Genomic DNA, 27,998 nt, shown 5'->3' on the forward strand with positions numbered 1-27,998 from the left:
ATGTAGCGTGATTGCTGTGTAGTGAACGTTTTAGACTGTCAAGCAATCATTCATTTCTCAGATGTAAACTCGAGTAGCATAAGAGATGCAATCAAAAAGGGAGAGTTGAGTTGATGGGCTCAGCGTTACTTTGCAGCAGTAATGACCCGTTTATTTATCCGGTCTCTGTGGGGCTCCAGACAGCTGCTAATGTGTCACCTCCAAGCCCCAGAGAGGCACGACTTCCAGGGCCTGCTGTGTGCTGATGTTGGTCCCCTGGGTCTGGGACTCTGCCCGCTCAGCATCACTCTGCATCCTCTCAGGTCTCTCCCTGCCCTGTGGGTACTCAGTCTTAGGCCCTCCACAGTCTGGCCCTTGACCTGCTGGCTGCCCTGCCAGATGTAGGGATGAGTCCAGTGTGTGGACAGGGCTGGAGCCCACCAGGTCATTCTTCCTGGCTCTGTTGAGAGAGCCCTGCCCCTGGGTGGTCTGGTTGTGCATCTGATTATATGTTGGGCTGACAGACGTGTAGACCCCAGACTGAGAGCTGAAGGCGGTGTGGAGCTGTGGTTGGCCGGTAGGGGTCAGTGAGACGTGGATAGGCGTCGGGGAGATGGACGGTGAATGGCTGCGGTCAGAGTTGACCTGGACACTCAGGGAGGGGTGGGACTGGCTGAGGCTGCCTGGGGAACATAGGGGACGAAAGGTACTGATGGTGGGGATGGAGGCTTTGTACTCAACCTGACCAGGACCCGCACCTGGGAGTACTGGGAAGGCAGAGTTGAGGTTCAGAAGAGATGGCCCAGTCCGGCATTGGGAGTGGCCCATATAGGGAGAGTTGGGTGTAGTTCTGGAGGTCGGGAAAGGCCTGTACTGGGCTTCAAGTCCCTGACCAGTGGTTATGCCTCTGTCCGAGCAGCACGGATGTAAACAGGATGACCTGGGATTGGACGTCTGGTGATGGTGTTCAACCTCCACCTTCTGACCTCTGCCCTGGGGGGGCACCCCACTGTAGGCCCACATGTTCCTGGCAGGGTGGCTGAGGGTGTCATGTTGGAGGTGAGATGGGTGAGGTCCAGCAGGCATACTGAAAGGCACCCGTGTCTGCCAGTCATTGGCAGCAATCATGTTGCTGCTGGGGTTGGGGTTAGGGGCCATCTGCAGGCCATAAGGATAGGTGGAGATGGCAGAGGGGTAATGTAACATGGTCACATGGGCCTGCAGGAAATGCATCATCTCATGGAGCTCCTTGGTCAGGTTGGACACCTCCTGGTTAAGGGTATTCATCTGGAAAATAGATGGCACACAGAATAATGAAAGCTACAATCTGTTGCTTGGTTGAATAGTAATTATTCCAAGACAGGAGACATAAGCATTAGAGTTCTATTGTCTCTTTCTAGGTCAGAAATGGTGGGAACCAAAAACAAGCACAGCCATAAATTATCAGTCGGTGTTACGTGAGCTTTCAAATCTGGAGCATCTCCAATTTAACAATCCTACATTTTATTTGAGGAAAAATGTCTTTCAATGTTCTCTTGCCTACATAGCCTGAGTGGTGTATTTAATGCTGAAAGTGTGTCAGGGATGACCTGTTTTTAGACACTCTTTAGGGTACAGCGAAAGTGGAGTACGGAAAATGAAGTGGGAGAACAAAAAAGTTTGTGTCTCTTGAGGTCTCTCTACCTAGATGGAGCATATCATTCATTTATCAGTTCATTGATACATCATTATGTTGGTTTATGTGTCCGTTTACTCCGTCAATGTGATTGTATGTTCCTACCTCTTTGTTTAGCTGGCTGATGTTCTGTCTCACCTCCTCTGTTTCCAGAAGTAAGTTGGCGCTAACCTGGAATGGGTCTATGGGGGGGATGGGATGGACAAGGATGGATGAGATCAGTGCTTTCACACCCCACTCCAACATAAAGCACTTTGCTCATACCATTTCATTTGTATGAGTAGCCTACTTGTACTGCTTTGGATCATTCTAAAAAAGCCATTTTCTGACCAATCAATTCAGTATCCTTGCCTAAAACACGTTTCTATTTACTGTTAGAAATCCACTGATAGAAAAACATAGTTTTTTTGTAGTTAAACCATTGTTTAACCTGAGCCCATTACCTTTGCTATTGGTCTTTGCCTCGCCTTGATCCACATTGAAGTGAAAAGACTGCCCATTATCCTCAATTCCATCCACAACCCTAGAGGAGATAGGAAAGAGAGGTTCACACTTAAGTGGGTTATGATTAAATATGAAGTGATTTTCAGTTAAATAAATTTAACTGTAATCTGTCTTTGCTGTTATTACCAGGTAAATCGATTGGGAAATGTGATTTACTTTTTGGTTAATGGTTATAGTCTTATAATCCTACAAACCTTAGGTTTAGGTACTGGGCTAATGAATTACAAACGCTAGTCATTTTGATTGACAGTTATGTCTCATTACTCACCTGGGGCTGAGGTCCAGAGGGCTGACACAATGTAGGGAGGGTATGAGCAGCTTGGCTGGCCTATGGGATGAGCTATGATCTGTGACCATTGTGGGCACCGGGGCTAGAGTAACCTCCTCATTGGACAGCAGCTGAGGGGAGGGGTTACGGCCTCTGCAGCCCTGGGCTGGGGAGCGGCAGAGACGGAGTGTATTGACACGTCGAAGCTCCTCCCCCAGCAGGCTGCTGAAGCCAGGGTGGCAGACGGGGCTGCTCAGGCCATGCATCAGTAGCAGCCGCCCTTGGTGGGATGCACCAGTGGGACAGTGGCTCATGTCCTCACCAGACTCCACATCTTCTGCCTCCGCAATGAAGGGAAGCTTGTGGTCCTTATCAGCTCGCTCCTGAGGGGCAGAGGGTGGGAGAGGAGAGGCATGAGTAACAGATTCTCTGTAGTTCTCTCAAACAATCATGCATGTCTTCCAGTAGCCTATTGCTAGTGGAGGAGGAGAGAGAGTGTAGAGTGAAACACACAGAGTTTAATTTGATTTTAGCTGCCGGTAATGGGTAGCAGGGGCGTCATGCACCCTAAAAATCTGAGGGGGCACAGAGTACATGAGGATGGCTGGGGGGTTGTCCGGAGGGGAGCTTGTTGGAGAATTGTTATATTTTTAAACACCTGAAACAGCTTTCTCCTGCAATCTAGAGCTATAGCATTTTCTATGAAGTTGGCTTTAGCTAGCCAGCTAGATACTTTCCCAATCTCCCAACCTAATAACTAGCTACCAAGCCATTTCAGGCTGTCAAAGTTTGCTAGACTTTAGAAAACCAAGCAATTACTAAATGTACTGAATAATCTTAGTCTTTTACCCAGATTTTAGCAGAGATGCAGAGAAGCATATTGCGTTTCTTTAAAAAAATAACCACCAGACCGGTCAAGAGGTACGCTTAGATATAGAAAAATACTAGGATGTAATATCCTAGGCATTAGTGCAGTATATTGAGATTTGTGTAGAATAGAATTAGGTATAGTGATTATGGCTCTAATTTGAAGGAACATTTGTTTTAGGTGTTTAGAAAATGCTAAATTCTCAGGGTCCAGCCCCCCTCCGGACCACTCCCGCTCCATCCTCACCTACTTCGGTAACAAGAGATGGTGTGTAATTTCCTTCTAATAGCTGTTCTGCTTTTAGTCAGTGCTGTTCCTTTCTCTTAGTGGCAAACATAGGAAATTAGGTGCACTGAGGTGAACTGCCTTCTTGGCATTTTCAGTAGGAGTCAGATTATTTAGCTGTTATGACCTCATTGTGGTTTATAATTGTTATTCCTCAGAGTGACATTTTTTCTGTCAGGTTATTATTTATTTTTTTTCGTTTATTGCTACCAGACAATTTTCACATTCTGGTAAATTAATTTTGAGAGAATCAGTTAACTCCCACGCACAATGTAGAAACCTTAACACGTGGACACTCACATGTCATAGGAACACACATGCATGTGCACACACAAGGTCACACACACAAAGGCATATGCCTAGTCCAACACCCACTCAAATACAAAAAAACAAGAGTACAAGATCAGCCTCACAGAGATACAGAGACACACTAATGACAGCCCTTTGTTAAGCTCTCAACAAAGGTGGCAAAATGGGGCCGTGAGAGTCGCAATCCTGCTTCTTTCAGAGAGAAGTTCTATCTGGGAATGGGCTAGATCAGAACATTGCGTGCAGCCTTTTATCAAGTTATATGTTCACCTAAGAAGGAAGGGCAACAGGTCAGGGCCCAGAACCCTTATATCACCTTCAATCATTTAAATGTCTCTGTCCCAGACCAATATATAAACACTTTGAAAAATGGAATGATGAGTCACAAAGCCTATTCACATCTCAAGGTGTAAATATTTTACTTGGACATTTAGCTTAAAATATTCTGGCTATGACTACAAATGTGCTGAGCTCTGAATTGTTCTGAGCTCTGAATTGACAATGTGAAGCTGTGACTTTGTAGATATGTTGGCTGTGGCTGTAGGAGCATCCCTGAGTTATCTGTCAGTAGCAGACTGATAGGTCATAGTAAACCCCATCTGTAGTATAGTAATAAAAAGGCACACATTTACCTGAGAGAGCCGAGGGGACCGTGAGAACCTTGTCAGCCCCTGGACAGTGAGTCAGAATGAGTCACAATTCCATTACAGTTTACACAGGCTACACAGAGTAAAGTTTGAGTGAGTGAGTGATTGATTGAGTGAGCATGTGTGGTTCTCACCTCTGCCTCGCTGCCCTCTCTCAAGTTGTAGGTGAGGTTGTGGTGGATATCAGAGCTGAAGCGATTGCCATACTCTGGGTAGAGGCCCAGGACCTCCCTCAGGGCACGGACACTGATGTGTTGCAGGTCACAGTAGGTCAGAGCTTTCACGTCCGCATTGGTCTTGATCACCTGGTCTTGCGCTGTCAGGTCTGCCCCAATCAGATCACCTTTGCCTAGAGACAGATTACCCAATTAATAATCTGAGTTGACTTGATGCTTCTCTCATACACTATAATGACAACATCCATATTGCTGGGATAACAATTGATGGATAAAGAAAACTAGCTCCCTATTCCCCGTATAGTGCACTGCTTTTCTTGCCAATAGTATTCCACTATAAAGGGATTAAGATTCAATTTCAGACGCGGCCAAAGAGTTGATAACAGAGACGGATCGCCGACACGAGAGACAGAAAAAGGAAATTATAAAAAGAAAGTGTACTCCAGAACAGGGAAGTGAGTTGTCTAAGACGTACCCAGGATAGCAAGGACCATTTCGTCCTTCAGCACCTCTAGAGACCCAGAGCAGACAAAGTAGTTGGCCTGCAGCGCGTCCCCCTGGCGGATGAGGTACTCTCCCGGGGCACAGAACGAGGTCTTGATGTGCAAGGAGAGGGAGCGCAGACACCCCCTACTGGCCCGCTCAAACACTGGCAGCTGCAGGATGTCCTTGTTCAGGTGCATGGCGATGTCCGCACGCAGTTCGTCTGGGAAGTCATGCAGCAGCTGACAGGAGGAGAGAAGGAGGACTTCAGCACCCACAATGCAATGGTTTTGTATCAGATTACAGATCAGATTGTATCAGATTAGAGGTACCAGAGAGGGACAGTGGTGTCCGAGGATCAAGGCTAAAGGGATGCTCTTGTCATATGAGATGTGAGACAGTATAAACCAAGTTCAAGCCTATGAACACTGTGTGGACAGCCAATCAACAGTTATTCACAAACATGTATTCTATGTGTTGTTGAAACACACACAATTCTCAGTGAGTATACAATATCTTGTATTTTGTGTTGGACTCTAGCTACATTCAATGTACAGTAGTTGTTTTCATGGAAGCCTTCTTAGATGACTCAAATCTCTACGTATAATGTGCACTGTTGGTCTGTTTCACTAACGCTAGCCTGGCAGTAGCACCAGCTAAGAGGTGTAATACATTTGCAAGTTCTCGGGATCCTTCGTAGCGTCTGTTGTCGCGCCTTCAGCGGAGAATAAATTATGAAGCTGATGTCGAGAGGGTGTAAATGAGTACCAACATGTTTAATCCTATCGCCGTAGTCTAAAATGTTTTATGAACTTGTATTTATTCAGGGTAGCCCAAATAAGACCATGGCCTCATTCACAATGGTGCCCTAAGTACAAACACCTTCTCACAAGCAGGAAGAAAAATGTGCATTACAAATAAATAAAAAATAACCACACCTCAACACCACAATATCAACAAATAATACTCTAGAATCAATCGAAACAACTGCAATCCCAAACTGCCGAATCAAGGTGAAAGGAATTTTGTAGGTCGTTCCTACAATAGGGAACACTTTTAGGCAATACTAGATCTAAGCCCATCACTGTGAACAAAAGACTACTTTCTAAAAGAACCAATCTAACCTCATTGGGCAGAGACTGAGAGAAGATTGGGAAATAAAGGTGGAGATGACCTAGATGTAAAATGACATGTCTGATTTAGAATCCGCCATCCCACACGGAGACACGACTAGACCACGAGGCCATTCATGTCTGAATGTGACAATACACACCCACACTGTCAACACCATCTGATCGAAAGACCTTGGCAGGGATACAAAAGATTTCTTTCGAAAAGATTTCTTTCGAAAACTACTCCCAACATAAGGTGTACTCTTTCTGAAAGGCTAATTATTTACATCTGAAAATATATAAAGACCAGTCTGTCAGTACAGTATGTTTGTCTACCCTAATGGCTGCATCCCAATGGTCCATTGTTATCCTAAAGTGTGCACTTGCCCACTCCCTATCAGGGATTTGAAAGCATTGGATTGTTGTAATCATTGGCCGGAGTTTGTTACCACCATTGTTAAATACATATGTGTCATGTGACCCACCTCGTTGGCGTTGATGCCATTGTTGACAGACCAGGTGGTCTGGAAGTACTCCAACATCCTCTGTTTCAGCAGCTGGGGCAGACGGTGCACACGGATAAAGTCCTTGATGTCCTTCATACGCGTGTGGTAGAGCGAGCGCCGAGAGTACATGCGCTGGATAATGGCTGTCACGTTACCGAAGACCACTGCATGCATCAGGGCTGCAGGTCGGAAGAGGAACAGGGAACATGTAGAAGAGAGTCATACAAATCACCATGCCTTAAGACTTTTTTTATAGAGATTTGTGAAGACATCTTAATAAGTGTTTTCAAGAAGTCTTAATAAGACAGCTTGTGTATCAAGATGTCTACTAACACTGCCTTGCTTCCAATGAACTTACCCCCCATGAGCATGATGCAGATGAACTTATCCCCATGAGCATGATGCAGATGAACTTATCCCCCATGAGCATGGTGCAGATGGACTTATCCCCCATGAGCATGATGCAGATGAACTTACCCCCCATGAGCATGATACAGATGAACTTATCCCCATGAGCATGATACACATGAACTTATCCCCCATGAGCATAATGCAGATGGACTTACCCCCCATGAGCATGATGCAGATGTACTTATCCCCATGAGAATATTACAGGTGAAATGATTCCCCATGAGCATGATGCAGATGGACTTATCCCCCATGAGCATGGTGCAGATGGACTTATCCCCCATGAGCATGATGCAGATGAACTTACCCCCCATGAGCATGATACAGATGAACTTATCCCCATGAGCATGATGCAGATTAACTTATCCCCATGAGCATGATGCAGATTAACTTATCCCCATGAGCATGATACAGATGGATTTATCCCCCATGAGCATGATGCAGATGAACTTACCCCCCATGAGCATGATACAGATGAATTTATCCCCATGAGCATGATGCAGATTAACTTATCCCCATGAGCATGATGCAGATTAATTTATCCCCATGAGCATGATGCAGATTAACTTATCCCCATGAGCATGATACAGATGAACTTATCCCCATGAGCATGATGCAGATGAACTTACCCCCCATGAGCATGATACAGATGAACTTATCCCCCATGAGAATAATGCAGATGGACTTACCCCCCATGAGCATGATGCAGATGTACTTATCCCCATGAGAATATTACAGATGAAATGATTCCCCATGAGCATGATGCAGATGGACTTACCCCCCATGAGCATGATGCAGATGGACTTAACCCCATGAGCATGATGCAGATGGACTTATCCCCCATGAGCATGATATAGATGAACTTATCCCCATGAGCAAGATGCAGATTAACTTATCCCCATAAGCATGATACAGATGGACTTACCCCCCATGAGCATGATACAGATGAACTTATCCCCATGAGCATGATGCAGATGAACTTAACCCCATGAGCATGGTGCAGATAGACTTATCCCCCATGAGCATGATGCAGATGAACTTATCCCCATGAGCATGATGCAGATGAACTTATCCCCCATGAGCATGATGCAGATGGACTTAACCCCATGAGCATGATGCATATGGACTTATCCCCCATGAGCATGATACAGATGAACTTATCCCCATGAGCAAGATGCAGATGAACTTACCCCCCATGAGCATGATGCAGATGGAGAAGATCTTCTCAGCATCTGTGTTGGCACACACATTGCCAAAGCCCACACTGGTGAGGCTGCTCAGGGTGAAGTAGAGGGAGGCGATATAAGCACTGGGCATGGAGGGGCCGCCCATCGTACTGTTGATGTACGGGGTCTCCAACCGCTTCCCGAGCTCCTGCAGCCAGCCTGGAGAGTACAGCAGGACATGGTGGACAGAGAGTGGGAGAGGGAGGGAGAAAGAGAGAGGGGGGAAAAGGAAGAGAGAGGGAGGGAGGGAGGGAGGGAGGGAGGGAGGGAGGGAGGGAGGGAGGGAGGGAGGGAGGGAGGGAGAGAGAGAGGAGGAGAAAAAGGAAAATGCATTACAGGGATCTGATAGAAGTCCCGTGAAAGAGATTGGGTTGTTTTTTCCTTTGTGTCTGCTTGACTCTCCATCCAGAGGTGATATTACAGAGTGTGAGGCATTCTTACTGGGAGTTAAATTAGATAGTCACTGTAGGGGGGACCAGCCAAACAGTCTCTGTCCATTACTCTGTGACCTACACTTGCTGTGAGGTTGACTGGGAGGGTGTTATGGAGGGTGATGGACTGAGAGACCAGTTCAGAAGCATTTAGGCTTGTCCAGGGACCGAGTGTGCAAGGGGGCCATAGCATCTAGCTGTCAGGCAAGTGAAACGAGTTACTGTGTAACAGACACATGTAGAGGAAATAGTGGTCACACATGGCTGCTTCCTATAGTAAGCCGAGGTGCTCGACAAAAGGAAACGTTCTGTTGATGTGTCTACTGTGCGAGAGTGGTGCAACAACCACACACAATATACACACATTCACACGCGAACACTAACAAACAGGCGCTCACCTATATCCCAGGTGACAGGGTCGCTGCTCTCTATCTCCTTACGGCCGATGACGTACCAGACGCAGGCCATCCAGTGGGCAAGCAGGGCGAACACAGACATGAGCAGGGTCAGGACCACAGCACTGTACTGGGAGTAACGGTCCAGCTTCTGTAGCAACCGCAGCAGCCGCAGCAAACGCACCGTCTTCAGGAGGTGGACCAGCGAGGTCTGGACAGGAGGTAACGGACATGTTTACATGCAACGATTCATGTTGAGATGACCATTTGCATTGTGATATGTGTAAAGGCCAAAAGACGTTAGAGGGTTGAGTCATAGTCCGGTTAAAGTCGTCAGACATTTTAATACAGTATAGACGATCTATCCTCTGTACTGAAATGATATCTCCAGGGACACGGTCTAGCTGAGATGCAGTGAGCAAACATTCCTCCTACCACTCAGATATCCCACTTCCCCCAGAGGCTAAAGATGCATTCATCCGTAAAGAACAGCACATCTCTTGGAAAGCTTGAGAAACAAATGATTGGTGGAAAAAAGGGGCAGTTGAACAGTATCACATCTCAGAAGCCCAGGTAAGATTAAGTGAGAAGGCTATTGGCTGAGATTTTAACAGTGCGACAGAGAGAGAGAGAGCGATGGGGAGTGCAGCTAGTGGATAGGGGGAGGGACACTGGAGAGAAGGAAGGAGCAGTCAATAAAGCATGGAGGTGGCAAGACCTAATCCGTTACAATTCAATGCTCAGGGGAAATAAAGAGGACCAACAACATATTTTAAGAGGGAAAACGATTATTCTGGGAAGGGCTATCAAACAAGCACTGTCTGTTCAAGATAGGATAAGGAACTGCATACACACGCAAAGCCAAATGCCCATGACACCCATACATGCACAGTCGATGACACCAATACAGACTAACCACTGTGATGTTGAAGGCGTAGAGGAGGTCAAAGGGCAGAGCAGCAATGAGGTCTATAAAGAACCAGGTGCCACAGTAATGGAGGTAGATTGAGCGGGCATCGTACACCACCTGACCCGACTGACTCACGAAGGTGGTCCTAAAGTTCAGGATGATATCTGGGGAGGAACAGAAAGCAAACCCAGCAGGACATGAGCAAAATAATATTTTATCCTTTACTCAATTACACAACAAGTGTGTAAGGTGAGTGGATAGGCTACTACGTTCCAGCATTTTTCCAGGTGAGCTGTAAATGCTAATTATGGCATGACACCAGCGGTTTAGAATAACACACGATGTGATGACAATTTTGTACATGAAGGTCACTGCACATAATTACCATTTCCTCAACTTAAAAAAGCATGAGCCCCATCACAGCTGTTTTAGGATCACAAATCCATTGGAGACAGGAGGTCTCTAATTGTGGCTCAAAATGGGAGCTGTAACCAGGGGTGACACAGACACCATGATGAGTTGGTAATGCAGGTGGGTGAGCGAGTACAGTCAAGTGTGACCGATTTCCAAGGAAACACCCACTGCCACAGCAGGAAATAACTGTTATTGATCAACTATATACCAGAGGAGCTAGATACTGGTGCCAATTCATTTAGCCACCGGAGTGATATGACATTTACCATTGGAGTACTATGTTGCCACTCTCAGTACTGTTACACAACAGTATGTTACCTAGAATGAAGAGCATTTCCACTGCGATGTCACTGGCAATGGTGCTACGGGAGTCCCAGTCGGTGTCGTCCTGGTGACTGACAAAGCAGACATTGAAGGGCACGGTGACCGCCACGTAGAAGGTAGCCAGGAGGATCAGCCAATCCCACAGGGCCTTGGATACGCTGTAGTGGAGGAGGATGAAGCGGGACTTCTGCACCGCCGCCACCTTGTACTCTGGGAGAGAGGGCTTCTGGAATACACTCTGCAGGGAGACAGGGGCCAAGGCTCACAGGTCATAGGTCCCAGGTCACAGACAAAGCCCAAGACACCACAGTGGCACTTGTACTTATGAGAACATCTCAAGAATGCAATGACACCTAATTGCCCTAGCTACATCAAAATCAGTGTCTGCACTCCCTTGGCCCCAATCCAAACTCCTCTGTGGCACAAGAGAGGAGGAGTAAATGTTCCTTTTAGGAAAAAAGGACGTCAAATCAAATCAAAGTTTATCGGTAGCGTACACAGTTTAGCAGATGGTAAAGCTGGGGGCAGCAAAATAATTGTGTTTCTAGCGCCTAACAGTGAAGTAAAATGTCAAGCAATTACCCAAATAAACAAAAATCAAGAAACATCTTAAGGGTTCAATGGCATCTTTTCAAGACAGAAATAACCATCATGCAATTCGTGGCCATAGGCTCACAGCAGTAGTAACTTCAGAAACAGTAGCAGGTACTCTAACAGGCCTGGGGATCAAATGGAAGCTCATTTGACAATACATGAAAGACCGATAGAGACCATTATCAACATGCTCTGTTCGACACATATGCAGAACCACTGACTTTATCCTCCATAAATGACTCAGTATGAGGGAGATGAAATATGGATGAGGTACTATGGAGATCCCTTGAGGTAATGAGATCTGAAAGTAAATTCCCTCTGTCGTTCTTCAACATGACTAGAGAGGCTGCTGAATAGTTCAGCAGAACCTCCAAGTGGGAACCCTTGGTGGGATAATAGCTGGGTACATTATGGGAGATAATTACTTGGTAATTGGAGGATTTAGATGCACAACAACAACTGTCACAGCAAAAGCGCATGTTAGAAACTTTTTCCAACCATGCCACATAGCCCATGCTGTTGTCAATGGTAACCTCATTTTCTACAAAATCTTAAACAACTGATCCCCATCAAGTATGTAAAAGGTAGGATTCGGAAAGAGTGAATTGTCATACATTTCATTGATGTTTTAAAGTTTTAAGTCTCTCAGCATTTAACGGTACAATTGACGTATCTTTAAACAACAACTAGCTCATATAAGACGTGTTTAAGAGAGGAAGAGGGAAAAGGTTGAAAATCCTAGGTTCTATCTGTCCACTGCTGTGTCATACTGTGCCCACTCTTCCGGTACTTTCCTTTAATTAGTGAGATGATACCCCAGCTTTCCCATGTCCCAATCTGCAAAAGGCCACACTGCGTCTCTCTGTTGCTCTATATATATACCAGCACTACAAAGACCACACACAGCAGACCGGAGCTTCAAAGGCTGCCTGATCAATTCCTCTATCTGGGCCAAGCTCAACCTTCCTCAAATGGATAGGTAAATGTCACCACGCTCTTATATGCTCCCTAACACGTCTGCTCAAATATGTTTTCATTTGAATGCGGTAAGAATGTGATTTTACATGTGGTATGAAAACAAATGACGTCATGTTTCAGAAAGCAGTTGGTAAAATAATGAAATGATGCCTTTCCTCTAAAGAAAAACGTCCTTTTTGTCAATGAGTCAATACACTCTACTGTACAGTACAGTGAGATCCCGGGGAACTCACATTGGGCAGCTTCCCCTTGCCTCTCTTGGAGAACTGGTTGGTGAGGTGGTACAGGACAGTCCTTCCCCTCTCCCTGACTTGGGAAAAGTGGGAACTGCTGCGTTTTCTGCTCTGATGTGCGTCCTCTGAGATGCCTGATGACATAAGGACAATAATGAGAATGGGACTTTACACTTTTTAAAGCCTTCCTTTTATGCTATCATCGTAGAAAGTACCATAGTCTAAAAGTATAAACGGTTCAATAAAGGTGTAAGCCACGGTGTTGCAGAGTTAGTAGGATACCTGTGGCCTCCACCCCTCTCCTGTTGCTGTGCTGGTGGCTTTTTCCGTACGACTCAGTGACATCCTTGAAGGAGAAAAGGAATAGAACCACTTCGCCCTTCTCATTCTTAATTGGCACAATGTCAAGAAGGCACCAGAATGGTTTCCCTGCGGAAGCAACATTACAGAAGAAGTTAGATTTAGTGGTGTTCAAATGTTTTCAGAATTCGGACCCAATTTTGTCCCGCCAAAACTTCTGGGGAACCCATTCTTTTCCCAATAATTTCTCATGACCCAATCCCATCCCACCCCAAATCTAATGACACATCCTACAACATCTGTAAATCAACAAATAACCTTCAATTCATTGCATTTTCATCTCTTATCATAATGAAAATGAACCAAAATACATTTACTCAATAAAAATTGTGTTTTTCAAATGATCTTTCTCAAAATGCTTGTATATTGTCCCCTTAAATAATCTGCACTCTTAATTTAAATGACTTTGAATACCACTGAGTTCAATTATAATGACACGTGGAGTTGAGGACTGTATTTTACTCGACTCCCTCTTCATATTGTGCAGACGTGAACTTGGTGTATGTTGCATCCTCTGTCCATTGTTCTAAAAATACATTCAAAAAAGACAGATCTGGTTGGATGATGCTGTATAGAGGGCCACCATGTGTTGACTGAATGCTCACCGTTCTTCATATAGAAGCACACCTCCCCCTGGTACTCCTGCTGTCCCTCCAGGGCCTTGTCCACCTGCTGCCTCACCCTTTCACTGGTCTCTGCCCCGTGCAGGAAGCGACACGTGCACGTTTTCTGCATCACCTCAGTGCGCACAAACCCCGTCAGCTCGCAGAAGCCGTCCGAGCAGTACACAATGGGGTAACCTTGGCGACCCTGGGCATTCCCAAGAAGGAAGTTGCTGTCTTTGGAAAGCAAGGAGAGAAAATTAGAGACACGATGTACTGTACCCTAACTCTGTCTGCGTAATGATTGCTGTATAAGTGGTCAACCAATTATTTCTGTCCCTCGAGTACACTGTGTGATTCAGACATTAAATGGATGAATGTCCTTGCCCCTGGATGCTGAATTAGGCTATGTAATTAACAATCAAGCTTGTGTTGAATACAGCCATCTATGAAGGTGGAACATAGCGTCAGGGATTCAGTCGATTTCAGGTTTCTTTCTGAATCTCTCTCTCCTCCCACTCATTTTCTCCTCTCAGGGTCTATTTCATCCTTTAGCTGTCTGAAAAAGAGCTCTGTCTGTCTCGGTCTCAGTCGAACTAACTAACTAACTAACTAACTAACTAACTAACTAACTAACTAGCACATAGAACCCACCCACAGCAGCCTGCAGGGACATCAGAGCAGGCTTTGAAGTTTAGGCCTGTGAAGTCTGGTGGATGTGATAGGAGAGAAGAGGGGACCCAGTTCACTCTATGGGGGCCCACAGCCCAGGGGGCCCCCCAGCAGGGGATAATGGGGATAGGAAATGAGCATCATGTGTAGTATCCTCACATCCTCCTGCCCATGTAACCAAAGAGAGCGCCAGCCAATCACAGGACAGGCTGGAGCTTCTGATTCAGTAGCTGCCTTTTGATTCTGTCAGACTCTACTGAAATACCAACCACCTCTCAGAGCTGCTCCAATCTGTTGAACTGTGCAGGCACATGTACTTTCAGCAGTAAGAATACAGGTGCGATATGCCCAAGTCACATTTCAGCTATGAATCATTTGTGTTGTGTTGTTCTATTTGCGTTTTAGTCATTTAGCAGACACTCTTATCCAGAGCGACTGAGTGTGTTCGTCTTCATCACAGACACTATCAGCAAAAAAAGTCAAGCGCGAGTGTTAGTTCACAAAAGGCAAGGGTGTTATAGTTCTTTATAGACGTCTTTATTTTTATGGGAGGACGGAGGGTGCTGTGGGATTATTTAACATACTCAGTTTTTTGTTCAAATTTGATTTGCTTGATTTAAATGTACCTCTATTTATCTGCTATTTACCTGCTTACTCTGTTCAGAGAGAGACCACCGTTGTGTATTTGGGACAGCTGTAAACATTTATGAATGATATATTCCTCCATAGTGAGTTGAACAACTCATCTCCATAAAATAAATGTTTTGCAGGCAGCTGTTAAACGGCCCTTCTCCTGACCCTCTGTTCCACCCTTTCAGAAGGGCAAAGTAGACCGTAGTGTAGCACAGCCCCTCATTGTGCAGAGACAATTGCCGATCACAGATGTCTCCCACAATCCAATGCCTGTCCGTTGTCACCTGTCCCCAACTATCAAGTCCATTGGGTCACTGCTGTATAGAGTTTCATAGGAAATGATTCCACTGACTGAATTCAATTCCATAATTGATCTATTCATCCACTGCTCTTCCACACAGGGGTGGTTTGAGTTGGACAAGACAGAATTTCCTATTCTCACTGTACATGTGATGATGGTCTGATCGTACCCTGTCAATCAATACACTAATGATCTCCGTTTATTTTTAGATGCGTAGTGCGTAAACACCGAGGTCACAGTTTGAAAGTCTTTTCATAAGCAGCCCATTATCATTAGCTTATCTGAATAAGTCCTCCAAGGACAAAATAGACATTTGCATTGACAATACTGCAGATGTTGTGGCAGATAAGTATTACATACACACTTAGTACACAAGTCGAATTGATCATTAGTTCACACGGAGTGGTGAAGAGGACCTAAGTGCTCCAGATCTCTTGTTAAGTGAACTCTGTCATTTGAGGCGAGCCACAGTCCGACCCCCAGCCTACACTCGCCTACTGAGCCATGCACGGCTGTTGTTGAAAGGTGTATAGATGGAGGATATCTTTAGATTGAGGTAGGTTGTATACTGTTACCGTATACAGAATTTCCTGTCGAGAAAGACGTCATTTTTTAAGACATTTTACAAGGCAAGTCAGTTCAGAACAAATTATTATTTACAATGAAAGGAACAGTGAGTTAATCGCCTTGTTCAGGGGCAGAACGACACATTTTTACCTGCCGCCGCAAAAACATCAAACTCCTGAAATGTCAGTCTCTTAAGTGACTGATGTAGAGCTAATTAGTACAGAAGCTACATGAGACTTTATGTGCCCCGGATTGGGTTGCCATAGCAATTTGTAATTGTTTTAATAAAAAGCATATGGCAAAGCTGTTATTTCCACAGGGAGGAGGTAACCAGGATACGGTCCCTTTTTTATACAGGAAGAACACAAATAGATTTGCAATAAGTTAATCCTACGGGAAAACATACTGATTATTAAACAACTGCAGCATTTGGACCAATAGAGTTTTTTTTTACAGCAGCTTCATGATCATCATGTTACTTGGCTTAGACTGATACAGACAAGTGAAACAAGGTTGTTTTTCTAAACCAAAGCAAACAGATGGTAAAGCTCTTTCTCCAACATGACTCTATTATTCTGCTAAAATGCATCCAGTCTACCAGTCTCTCTCTCTAAGAGCTCTCTCTAAGAGCTTCTATTTCTCTTTGCCTCTCTCATTTTCTCCCAGAATCATTTCTGAAATGACCGTCCACACGACAAAAGGGACTTCTCCATTGTAGTGAATAACTGGCCATTTATATTACATTTCTATTACATTTCTATTACTTTTCTATTACTTTTACATGTACATTTCAGGTTCTACTCTGTGGATTATGGTACCGAGATGTCAGAGCGGAGTTATCGATTGCAGCGTATAGTTATAGTTATATTAGATTTATGTTTGTGTGCACAGCAGAAGGCTAAAGCTTTCATTGTTGTCTCGTTGTTCATGCACTAGCTTCGGTAATTGACATCAGGTGACGAAGAGCAAAACCCAATCCAATCTACTTACATTGCACAAGCAAAAAGCCAGGCCCTTTGCGTCAATCACAACAACAATAATCACAATATGTGAATTGAAATGGAGGGGAAATGCTATTAACTAATTGTATGCCTCAATGAGGAGGGGAAAGCTGTGTGTAGCTCCCAGCCCACACAGATAATTAGACTGAATCATTCTGTGGAGCAACAACAAGACAACAATGAAAGCTTTAGCCTTCTGCTGTGCACACAAATACAACTATTGCTGTGTAAACGCTGCAATCGATAACTCCGCTCTGACATCCCGGTACCATAATCCACAGAGTAGAACCTGAAATGTACATATAAATGGGAATAACTGTACAATGTGTACTGTACGTTTCTACTGTATATAGTAGTTTGTTTGCATTCTGGCAACGACTAAATAATGTATTAGGAGTGAAATGAGAAATTATATAATGGATCGTTATGGAGGGAACTTTCCTTTATTACAGCGTGTTATAGTCCACCAGACATTGGGATGGGATTGATGGAGTTACTTATCAGCCTACTTTTACAGAGAGTGGATGACTGATATCGATACCCAGATGCTGTTTGATTGGCGCTTAACCCATGCATAATTAACTGTAATTTATGTCCCTGCTCACGTGTTGGGATCACTTGGCTGTCACTTTCATTCATTCTGTAATCGCTTGGTCTATTCACGTTACACAAAGGAGAGGGTCATTTAGTTGAGAGAGGCAGTCATACATACAGTGGGGTAAAAAAAAAGTATTTAGTCAGCCACCAATTGATAAACAATTGATAAACTTTTGTTATTGACCAAATACTTATTTTCCACCATAATTTGCAAATCAATTCATTAACATTTTCCCTCATTTTGTCTGTCATAGTTGAAGTGTACCTATGATAAAAATTATAGGCCTCTCTCATCTTTTTAAGTGGGAGAACTTGCACAATTGGTGGCTGACTAAATACTTTTTGCCCCACTGTACATTTCATGTTGCAAATCCACCCACTTGTTGTCGCGCATGATATTAGAATATTGGTGTCATAGGTCATAGGTTGAGGTCAATTATCTATTATACACTGTGTGGGCTCCCGAGTGGCGCAGCAGTCTAAGGCGCACAATTGGCCCAGTGTGGTCAGGGTTAGGGTTTGGCCAGGGTAGGCCATCATTGTAAATAATAATTTATTCTTAACTGATTTGCATAGTTAAATAAAGGTTCAATAAAAAATTAAAATTAAAAATAAGGAAGCTTCCCAGAACTCGGAGAGAAGAATGTCAAAGTTTTGGACTATTTTATCAGCTCCCTACAGACATTTCAAGCTCCGACTACATCTCTTCCCTTTGGATCACGGCTCCCTGCACCTCCCACTTCCCCCAGACCGGTTCAGTCTTGTCCATTAAAGCTTTTGGCCAGCTCCTCCACCCACACCATGACACGGAGGGCCTGTAACCACCAAACTTGTGAAAAACATTATTCTGACTCTGTATTTGTGTGGGTGTGTGTGTGTGCAGCCTGGTCTCATAGACTAGACGTATGATATGTTACATTTGGTATGGTTACATGAGACAGCATTCTACTTATTAAGGGAAAAACACACTCACACTACGAAAGTAGGGTGGTTGGTCGGGGTGGATGGGTAGGCAGGCGTAGGCAGGCGTATAACGCGAACGTCTAGCAACCCAAAGGTAACATGTTCGAATGTCATTATGGACAACATTAGCATTTTAGCTAATTAGCAACTACTTAGCATGTTAGCTAACCCTTCCCATAACCTTAATTTATCAGTTTATTGTACTTTTTACCCATTTTTCTCCCCAATTGGTAGTCTAAGTCTTGTCCCATCGCTGCTACTCCCGTATGGACTCGGGAGAGGCAAGAGACGTGCGTCCTCCGAAAACACGATCCAGCCAAGCTGCATTGCTTCTTGACACACTGCTCGCTTAACCCGTAAGTCAGCCACATGTGTCGGAGGAAACAACGTATAACTGGCTACCGAAGTCAGCGTGCAGCGTGCATGCGCCCAGCCCGCCACAGTCGTCGCTAGAGCGTGATGGTACAAGGACATCACGGCCAGCCAAACCCTTTCCTAACCCGGACGATGCTGGGCCAATTGTGCACCACCTCATGGGTCTTCCAGTCTCAGCTGGCTGCGACACAGCCTGGGATCGAACCCGGGTCTGTAGTTACACCGCCTTAGACCGCTGTGCCACTTGGGAGGCCCAACCCTAACCTTAACCCCTTAACCTAACCCCTAGCCTAGCTAACCTTAGTCACCTAGCTAACGTTAGCGATAGCCACCTAGCCACCTAGCTAACGTTAGCCAACAGATTGTAATTCATTACATATCATACATTTTAGAAATCTGTAGCATATTGTACGAATTGCAATGCATTGCATATCACACAAATTGTAAATCATAACATATCATACGAAATGGATGATGGACATCCACAAATGAATACATACCATATGAAACGTAACATATCATATCATCCTAATTGGAGTGTCCTGGGTTTACATTTACTATGTTACATCTACTCCTGAGTCCAGGTTGGTGTGTGTGTGTGAGTGTCAGTGTGTGTAATAGAGAGAGTGTGAGTGTGTTTGTCGACACACTGAATTCATTAACTCAGCCAGGACACAGATCGGCGGCCACACGCTAGCATGATGTCATGTCCCACTTCTTGTAACCCACTGAGAAGAGCGTGACCCGATCTGACCATGGGAAAGTGCATCATGTAGCTTGGACAGTAGTCCATGAGCGACATATACTTGTTGTACAAACCGTTCGGAACACCTTCCTAATATTGAGTTGCCCCCCCCCCCCTTTTGCCGTCAGAACAGCCTCAGTTCGTCGGGGCATGGACTCTACAAGGTGTTGAAAGCATTCCACAGGGACGCTGGCCCATGTTGACTACAACGATTCCTACAGTGAGTGGTGGACCATTTTTGATACACACGGTTAACTGTTGAGAGTGAAAAACCCAGCAGCATTGCAGTTCTTGACACACTAAAAACGGTGTGCCTGGCACCTACAACCATACCCCGTTCAAAGGAACTTTTGTCATGTCCATTCAACCTTCTGAATGGCACACATACAGTGGCAAGAAAAGTATCTGAACCCTTTTGCAATTACCTGGATTTCTGCATAAATTGGTCATACAATTTGATCTGATCTTCCTCTAAGTCACAACAATAGACAAACACAGTTTGCTTAAACTAATAACACAAACAATTATAGGTTGTCATGTCTTTACTCAACACACCGTATAAACATTCACAGTGTAGGGTGGAAAAAGTATGTGAACCCTCGGATTTAATACCTGGTTGACCCTCCTTTGGCAGCAATAACCCCCATCAAAGTTTTCTGTAGTTGCTGATCAGACCTGCACAACGGTCAAGAGGAATTTTTTGACCATTCTTCTTTACAAAACTGTTTCAGATCAGCAACATTCTTGGGATGTCTGGTGTGAACCGCTCTTTTGAGGTCATGCCACAGCATCTCAATCGGGTAGAGGTCATGACTCTGACTGAGCCACTCCAGAAGGCATATTTTCTTCTGTTGAAGCCATTCTACTGTTGATTTACTTTTGTGTTTTGGGTCGTTGTCCTGTTGCATCGCCCAACTTCTGTTGAGGTTCAATTGTCGGACAGATAGCCTTACATTCTCCTGCAAAATGTCTTGATAAACTTGGGAATTCCTTTTTCTGTTGATGATAGCAAGCTGTCCAAGGCCCTGAGACAGCGAAGCAGTCCCAAACCATGATGCTCCTCCACCATACTTTATAGTTGGGACGAGGTTTTGATGTTGGTGTGCTGTACCTTTTTTTCTCCACACATAGTGTTGTGTTCCTTCCAAACAACTCAACTTTAGTTTCATCTGTCCACAGAATATTTTTTGCCAGTTGCATTGTGGAACATCCAGATGCTCTTTTGCAAACTTCAGACTTGCAGCAATGTTTTTTTTGGACAGCAGTGGCTTCTTCCGTGGTGTCCTACCATGAACACCAATCTTATTTAGTGTTTTACGTATCATAGACTCGTCAACAGAGATGTTGGCATGTTCCAGTCTTTAGCTGACACTCTAAGATTCTTCTTAACCTCATTGAGCATTCTGCGCTGTACTCTAGCAGTCATCTTTGTAGGACGGCCACTCCTAGGGAGAGTAGCAACAGTGCTGAACTTTCTCCATTTATAGACAATTTGTCTTACCATGGACTGATGAACATCAAGGCTTTTAGGGATATTTTTGTAACCCTTTCCAGCTTTATGCAAGTCAACATTTCTTAATCTTGGGTCTTCTGAGATCTCTTTTGTTTGAGGCATGGTTCACATCAGGAAAATAGGAAAATGCTTCTTGTGAATTGCAAACTCACAATTTTGTAAGTGTTATTATAGGGCAGGGCAGCTCTAACCAACATCTCCAATCTCGTCTCAATGATTGAACTCCAGGTTAGCTGACTCCTGACTCCAATTAGCTTTTGGGGTTCACATACGTATTCCAACCTACACTGTAAGTGTTTAAATGACAATCATTTGTGTGTTATTAGTTTAAGCAAATTGTGTTTGTCTGTTATTGTGACTTAGAATAAGATCAGATCTAATTTATGACCAATTTATGCAGAAATCCAGATAATTCCACATACTTGTTCTTGCCACTGTACACAATCACTGTCTCAATTGTCTCAAGGCTTAAAAATCGTTCTTTAGCCTGTCTCCTCCCCTTCATCTACACTGATTGAAGTGGATTTAATTAACAAGTGACATAAAGCTTTCACCTGGATTCACCTGGTGTTCACCTATGTCATGGAAAGAGCAGGTGTTCCTAATGTTTTGTACACTCAGTATATATCCTATGGTTTAAATGCAGAGGTGCTTAATAGATGGACAAACAGAATGCATGAACTGTGAACACATGACTAATACAAAAATAGCTTTTAGGTTGTGAGTGAGCTAAAATAAAGGGGAAATAGGGATACAGGTACTGTAAAGGGATAATTCAGGAGAAAATGAAGACCTTTATCTACTTCCCAAGATTTGTATGCCTCTGCGTGCAGTTTGAAGAGAGTTGCTAACTAGTGGTAGCGCAATTGCTAACTAGCGTTAGTGCAATGACTGCAAGTGTCTGATTTTGCACTGACACAAGTTAACATTGGCTCGCTTCATTGCCAAAATCCCGAAGTATCACTTTAATGAGGAGCAACAGAGACAGCAAACACACAACAGCCCAACAAGTGGCACTTCAATCCAAAACAACAGCACACCCACTCCTCCTCTGCTGAGCTCTCACCACTCTCTCCATCACTGTCGCAGCCTGAATTACTGTCCTGACTGTCTGCCCCTCTCCAGTACCACTTACACTCAGTGTTGACTGGCTGCCCCTCTCCAGTACCACTTACACTCAGTGTTGACTGGCTGCCCCTCTCCAGTACCACTTACACTCAGTGTTGACTGGCTGCCCCTCTCCAGTACCACGTACACTCAGTGTTGACTGGCTGCCCCTCTCCAGTACCACGTACACACAGTGTTGACTGGCTGCCCCTCTCCAGTACCATGTACACACAGTGTTGACTGGCTGCCCCTCTCCAGTACCACTTACACTCAGTGTTGACTGGCTGCCCCTCTCCAGTACCACTTACACACAGTGTTGACTGGCTGCCCCTCTCCAGTACCCCTTACACACAGTGTTGACTGGCTGCCCCTCTCCAGTACCACTTACACACAGTGTTGACTGGCTGCCCCTCTCCAGTACCACTTACACACAGTGTTGACTGGCTGCCCCTCTCCAGTACCCCTTACACACAGTGTTGACTGGCTGCCCCTCTCCAGTACCACTTACACACAGTGTTGACTGGCTGCCCCTCTCCAGTACCACGTACACACAGTGTTGACTGGCTGCCCCTCTCCAGTACCACGTCCACACAGTGTTGACTGGCTGCCCCTCTCCAGTACCACTTACACACAGTGTTGACTGGCTGCCCCTCTCCAGTACCATGTACACACAGTGTTGACTGGCTGCCCCTCTCCAGTACCATGTACACACAGTGTTGACTGGCTGCCCCTCTCCAGTACCACGTACACACAGTGTTGACTGGCTGCCCCTCTCCAGTACCATGTACACACAGTGTTGACTGGCTGCCCCTCTCCAGTACCACGTACACTCAGTGTTGACTGGCTGCCCCTCTCCAGTACCACGTACACACAGTGTTGACTGGCTGCCCCTCTCCAGTACCATGTACACACAGTGTTGACTGGCTGCCCCTCTCCAGTACCACTTACACTCAGTGTTGACTGGCTGCCCCTCTCCAGTACCACTTACACACAGTGTTGACTGGCTGCCCCTCTCCAGTACCCCTTACACACAGTGTTGACTGGCTGCCCCTCTCCAGTACCACTTACACACAGTGTTGACTGGCTGCCCCTCTCCAGTACCACTTACACACAGTGTTGACTGGCTGCCCCTCTCCAGTACCACTTACACACAGTGTTGACTGGCTGCCCCTCTCCAGTACCACTTACACACAGTGTTGACTGGCTGCCCCTCTCCAGTACCACGTACACACAGTGTTGACTGGCTGCCCCTCTCCAGTACCACGTCCACACAGTGTTGACTGGCTGCCCCTCTCCAGTACCACTTACACACAGTGTTGACTGGCTGCCCCTCTCCAGTACCACTTACACACAGTGTTGACTGGCTGCCCCTCTCCAGTACCATGTACACACAGTGTTGACTGGCTGCCCCTCTCCAGTACCATGTACACACAGTGTTCACTGGCTGCCCCACTCCAGTACCACTTACACACAGTGTTCACTGGCTGCCCCACTCCAGTACCACTTACACACAGTGTTGGGGAGTGGTGAACTACATATAGTTCTACTAGTAATTTAATTACATTTTGTAGTAGTAGTGGAGTGATAGTTGGACTAAGTGGTAGTTGAACTAAATTCAAATCTAGGTAGTGTTTTCAGTGGTTCATTATTTGCTTTGCCATGCCGTGGTGTAGCTTCAATTATATAGCTAGTTGACTCCTAATATCGCTAGTAGTAATAAGTATAATTTTGTCTTCATCTAGTGCTGTTTAGTACTGCATTTTTGCTAGCTAGGGCCATTTACTTTAAGTGTTGTCTGTCTTTCCAGTAGCCTACTTAGCCTACTTAGCCTACTTAGTCTACTTAGTGTATGAACTAATGACTGCTCAGCAGCCACTAGGATACCTGGGGCGGCAGGTAGCCTAGTGGTTAGAGCGTTGGGCCAGTAACCAAAAGTTTGCTATATCGAATCCCCGAGCTGCCAAGGTAAAAATCTGTTGTTCTGCCCCTGAACAAGGTAATTAACCCAGTGTTCCTAGGCTGTCATTGTAAATAAGAATTTGTTCTTAACTGACTTGCCTAGTTAAACAAAGGTTCAACTTTAAAAAATGACTTGCAGCTGATTGTTGACACATCAACCAGGAATAAAGGGCAGGGCAATTTGTGACTGTTATTGTTTTGGTAATCAGTGGCTGTATTGGAGGGGGAGTGGTTTCTTCTCTCCTATGCAATCAGCAATTAGTACCGGGAGGTGTGCTCTTCACCTCAGCTAGGCAATTAGCAATTAGTGTCAAGCCAGTCAAGGCTTCAAGATGGGTCACTCAACTGAGACTGCTCTCCTCTGTGTCACGGAGGCTTTTCGCTCTTCCTAAGCTGACTCTCTCTCCTCTGTTCTCATCCTCCTAGATCTATCTGCTGCCTTTGACACCGTGAACCATCAGATCATCCTCTCCACCCTCTCAGGGCTGGGTGTCTCAGGGTTGCATCCTACCTGGCAGGCCGCTCCTACCAGTTGACGTGGAGAGGATCTATGTCTACACCACTTACTCTCACTACTGGTGTCCCCCAGGGCTTGGTTCTAGGCCCTCACCTCTTCTCTCTATATGTAGCCGGGTGGTAAAAACACATAGCTGTATTCATTTATATCCACTAGATGGCACAGTCCCTTTAAGAGATCCTTAAATAATGTGTGAGAGAGGTTATAAGATTGTGCACGCACAGTGTGTAAGATTGAGAGCAAGCAATTACATCGGAGAGCTGTTGAAATCCACCGTGGGTCCAACGTTACTTTAGATGGGTAAATACTGCATTTTATCTTACTCTTATACCGGAATATATCATATTCTGCATCATCTGCAGTGTATAAGAGTTTGTTTTGTAATATTTATGCAAGATGGTCATGCTAGCTTGTTGATACTTTCAGATTGACATGAGGATGTTAGCTTCTTGCCAGCTGAATACCAGTGCTCTCAGAACCACGTGGTGGAGTTGATAACATTATTTGAAGCGTGAGTAAATATCAGAATGACATTCTGTTTCCTGTAAAGCTTCAGGGTGCTGTATTTTGTTTGATTTTTGAATCATAATTTAAACATTGATATGACATTTCCCCCAGTCCATTATGGGTGAGATGAGGTCTACTCTTCCATGAGGGGTTAGGGCATCACGTGGACAGTGTGTTTGTAAGTATTCCTATTGTTTTATGACTAAATGTATTTTTGTTTTTCATGCACAATGTCATTTTGATCATGGACATCTTGTACCCAGATATCTGAAATGTTAGAGGTCCATTCTAACTGAACATTGTGGTATTTTCTTGTGTTTCTATAGAAAGCAGAGCCACTACCGTTCGTGCATTTCACTTTGTACTTATTGTACTCATTGTTTTTATCCACTTTACTAACAGATTTATTTCACTTGATCGTGATTTGAACTGAACTTTACTTTACGGTGACTTCAACTTGCGGTGATTTCCCTCCTACATTATCCTATTTGAAATGTAAGCTTTGACAGAATAAACAACCCAAAATTAGTTTGTGTCCTGTGGAGGGTTTACTTTCGCCAGGCTACATATACACAGGGTTGGGGATGTAAGGGATTACAAAAAACGGTAACTGTAATCCGTTACGTTACCAGCAAAAATATTGTGATCAGACTACAGATACTTTTGAAAAACTAGATGATTACTTTTAAATTCCGAAAGGATGTTTGCGGGAAAAATATCACTTATTATTGGTACCTATGTAGGGCATTGATGTGAATCACACTGCTGCTCTCTCATTTAGCTATTTGTGCCTTACGGCTTGTGGTTGTCGTGGATGGCTGTTCAGAAATCCAAATGTGTATTTGAACCCAATAATGGTTGAATTTAAGATGCCTATCAATCTTTGTTTTTGAAACCAGTGGACAGCCAGGGAAAAATGCTCTTTTACAACAGCTGCATAGTGCGGATCCCAGGCTATGGAATAAAATTGGGGCTTTTATTGCTCAATCTAATTCATGCTGATATAAAACAAAATCCATAGGTCTAATGGATACATGCTCAAACTCGTACACTTTTGATAGACTTAATAGGGCAATCTGTAGTTGATACATCCATTTTTGGACTTATAAATTATATATAGTAATGTAAAGATATAATTTAATCATAATATTATGTCACGCCTGCTCCCACTCTCCCTCCCAGGCACTTCGAGGGCGCCAGGCTGCCCAGCACTACGCACTCCTGCCACCATCATTACGCACACCTTTTTCCCTCGTCACACTCTTCAGTAATTCATTGGACTCACCTGGACTCAATCACCTGTTTTCATTACCTCCCCTATGTTTGTCTGTTCCCCAGGTTGTTCCCGGCTTCAGCTTTATTGTCGTCATGTCGTTTTGTTCCCCCTGTTCTGACGATGTTCCTGTTCTGTCACTTGTCTGTTCATTAAATGTTCATTCCCTGTACTTGCTTCTCATCTCCAGCTTCGGTTCTTACATTATTATATGCAGTAGAAAGCGATGGGTTATAATAAGCCCACACAACCAACCCGAAAAGTTAAATTTAACAGCCAAACATGGCAGCTATGTAAACATTGCTTTATCCTGCAATGGATGTCATTCAATTGGTAACATACATTTTTGTCTTCTTCTAATGCCTCTTAAGGGAAAAGTAATCTAAAAGTAACTGAATGTAATCCGATTCCGTTACTGAGTTTGGGTATTCCAAAAGTTACGTTACTGATTACAATTTTGGACAGGTAACTAGTAACTGTAAAGGATTACATTTAGAAAGTAATCTACCCGACCCTGCATACACACCAAGTCACTCGGCTCCGTCATATCATCACATGGTCTCTCCTATCATTGCGATGCAGATGACATAACTCCTTTTCTTCTTCAGCCCCTTCTGACACCCAGGTGGAGACACACATCTCTGCGTGCCTGGCAGATATCGTGCCTGGCCCACGACCTCAAGCTCAACCTTGACAAGACAGAGCTTTCTTATTTCTCCTAGATATAGGACAGACACTTCAAAACCTTATTCCTTAGGATTAAATTTTTTTTACTGTCTTTTTTGCCATTGATGGACGTGTTATTCAATGTGTTTCTGTGGTATTTGGTACTGAAGGCCAAATTCAATATTTTATCAAATACTTTTAAAATATATTTTTGGGATACCTAAAGGGTCCTAAAATGTTAAATCAAATAGCTAAATGATCCATGGTAGGACCATCTTAAAACAATTCCATATGCCAGTTCATAACCCACCACCCAACATCTTCGAGAATTTGTGTTAATCCCACAGCAGCCCCCCCCCCCCGCTTCTCGATGGTTCTAATGCTTGACACCATGCGATTTGAATGAGATAGTCATAAATATATTTAAATCCGTATCGCTGTAGTTCTGAGTTAATAAAATGTAAAGGTAGCTGCCAATTGAGCCCACATACGCAGCATTTGCAGTCTCCACGGACGCAGGGACATTGCCTTTAAATCGAGCTATAATGCTGATCTTCCTCAATACTTTGGCGATACGAATTGAATCCTGCCCAAAATCAAAGCTAAAAGTTAAAGGTGGTCATATTTTCATTGACCCGCTGAAACAAAATCAAAGTGGAAATCTCACAATGAAAAGTCACAATGTATTAAACACAACTTGTGCACAACTTGTAAATGACCTCACCAGTAAATTACAATCAATCAAACCCATTGTAACACTGCAGGCATCCCAATTAGGTGGGCACGGAGGGTGGCACAAAGGCAGAAAGGCTTGAGTAAAGGGTATACTTACGGGTGCCATCAAAGTGGTTGGCGATGGTGTCCAGGAAGGTGTTCTGGGGAGCCAGGAGGCCCTTCATCACAGGCATGTTGTCC

At 44.5% G+C, this 27,998-nt stretch overlaps 1 protein-coding gene across 1 annotated transcript; it reads right to left on the reverse strand.

The window, feature by feature from the left end:
• Positions 1–186: 186 nt before the first annotated feature.
• On the reverse strand, positions 187–27,991 carry LOC139423933 (voltage-gated delayed rectifier potassium channel KCNH4-like). The gene is made up of 16 exons (XM_071175583.1): positions 27,916–27,991; positions 13,691–13,924; positions 13,008–13,154; positions 12,726–12,859; positions 10,915–11,158; positions 10,189–10,346; positions 9,276–9,483; positions 8,411–8,605; positions 6,792–6,991; positions 5,187–5,436; positions 4,670–4,884; positions 4,521–4,559; positions 2,427–2,809; positions 2,098–2,177; positions 1,760–1,836; positions 187–1,266 (listed from the first exon to the last, which is right to left on the reverse strand). Exons 1-16 carry the CDS (start codon positions 27,989–27,991, stop codon positions 187–189), a joined length of 3,720 nt encoding a protein of 1,239 aa, XP_071031684.1.
• Between the last annotated feature and the right edge of the window lie 7 nt (positions 27,992–27,998).

The sequence above is a fragment of the Oncorhynchus clarkii genome, chromosome 13 (assembly GCF_045791955.1).
Source record: "Oncorhynchus clarkii lewisi isolate Uvic-CL-2024 chromosome 13, UVic_Ocla_1.0, whole genome shotgun sequence".
NCBI lineage: Eukaryota > Metazoa > Chordata > Actinopteri > Salmoniformes > Salmonidae > Oncorhynchus > Oncorhynchus clarkii.

Bases quoted from the DNA above. Each gene is read 5' to 3' on its own strand.
- LOC139423933 (XM_071175583.1), bottom strand. From the start codon at position 27,991: ATGCCTGTGATGAAGGGCCTCCTGGCTCCCCAGAACACCTTCCTGGAC. The intron at 5,437-6,791 runs GTGGGTCACATG...TCCTCCTGTCAG, and splicing joins ATGGCATCAACGCCAACGAG to CTGCTGCATGACTTCCCAGA. The intron at 4,885-5,186 runs GTACGTCTTAGA...ATCTGTCTCTAG, and splicing joins AATGGTCCTTGCTATCCTGG to GCAAAGGTGATCTGATTGGG.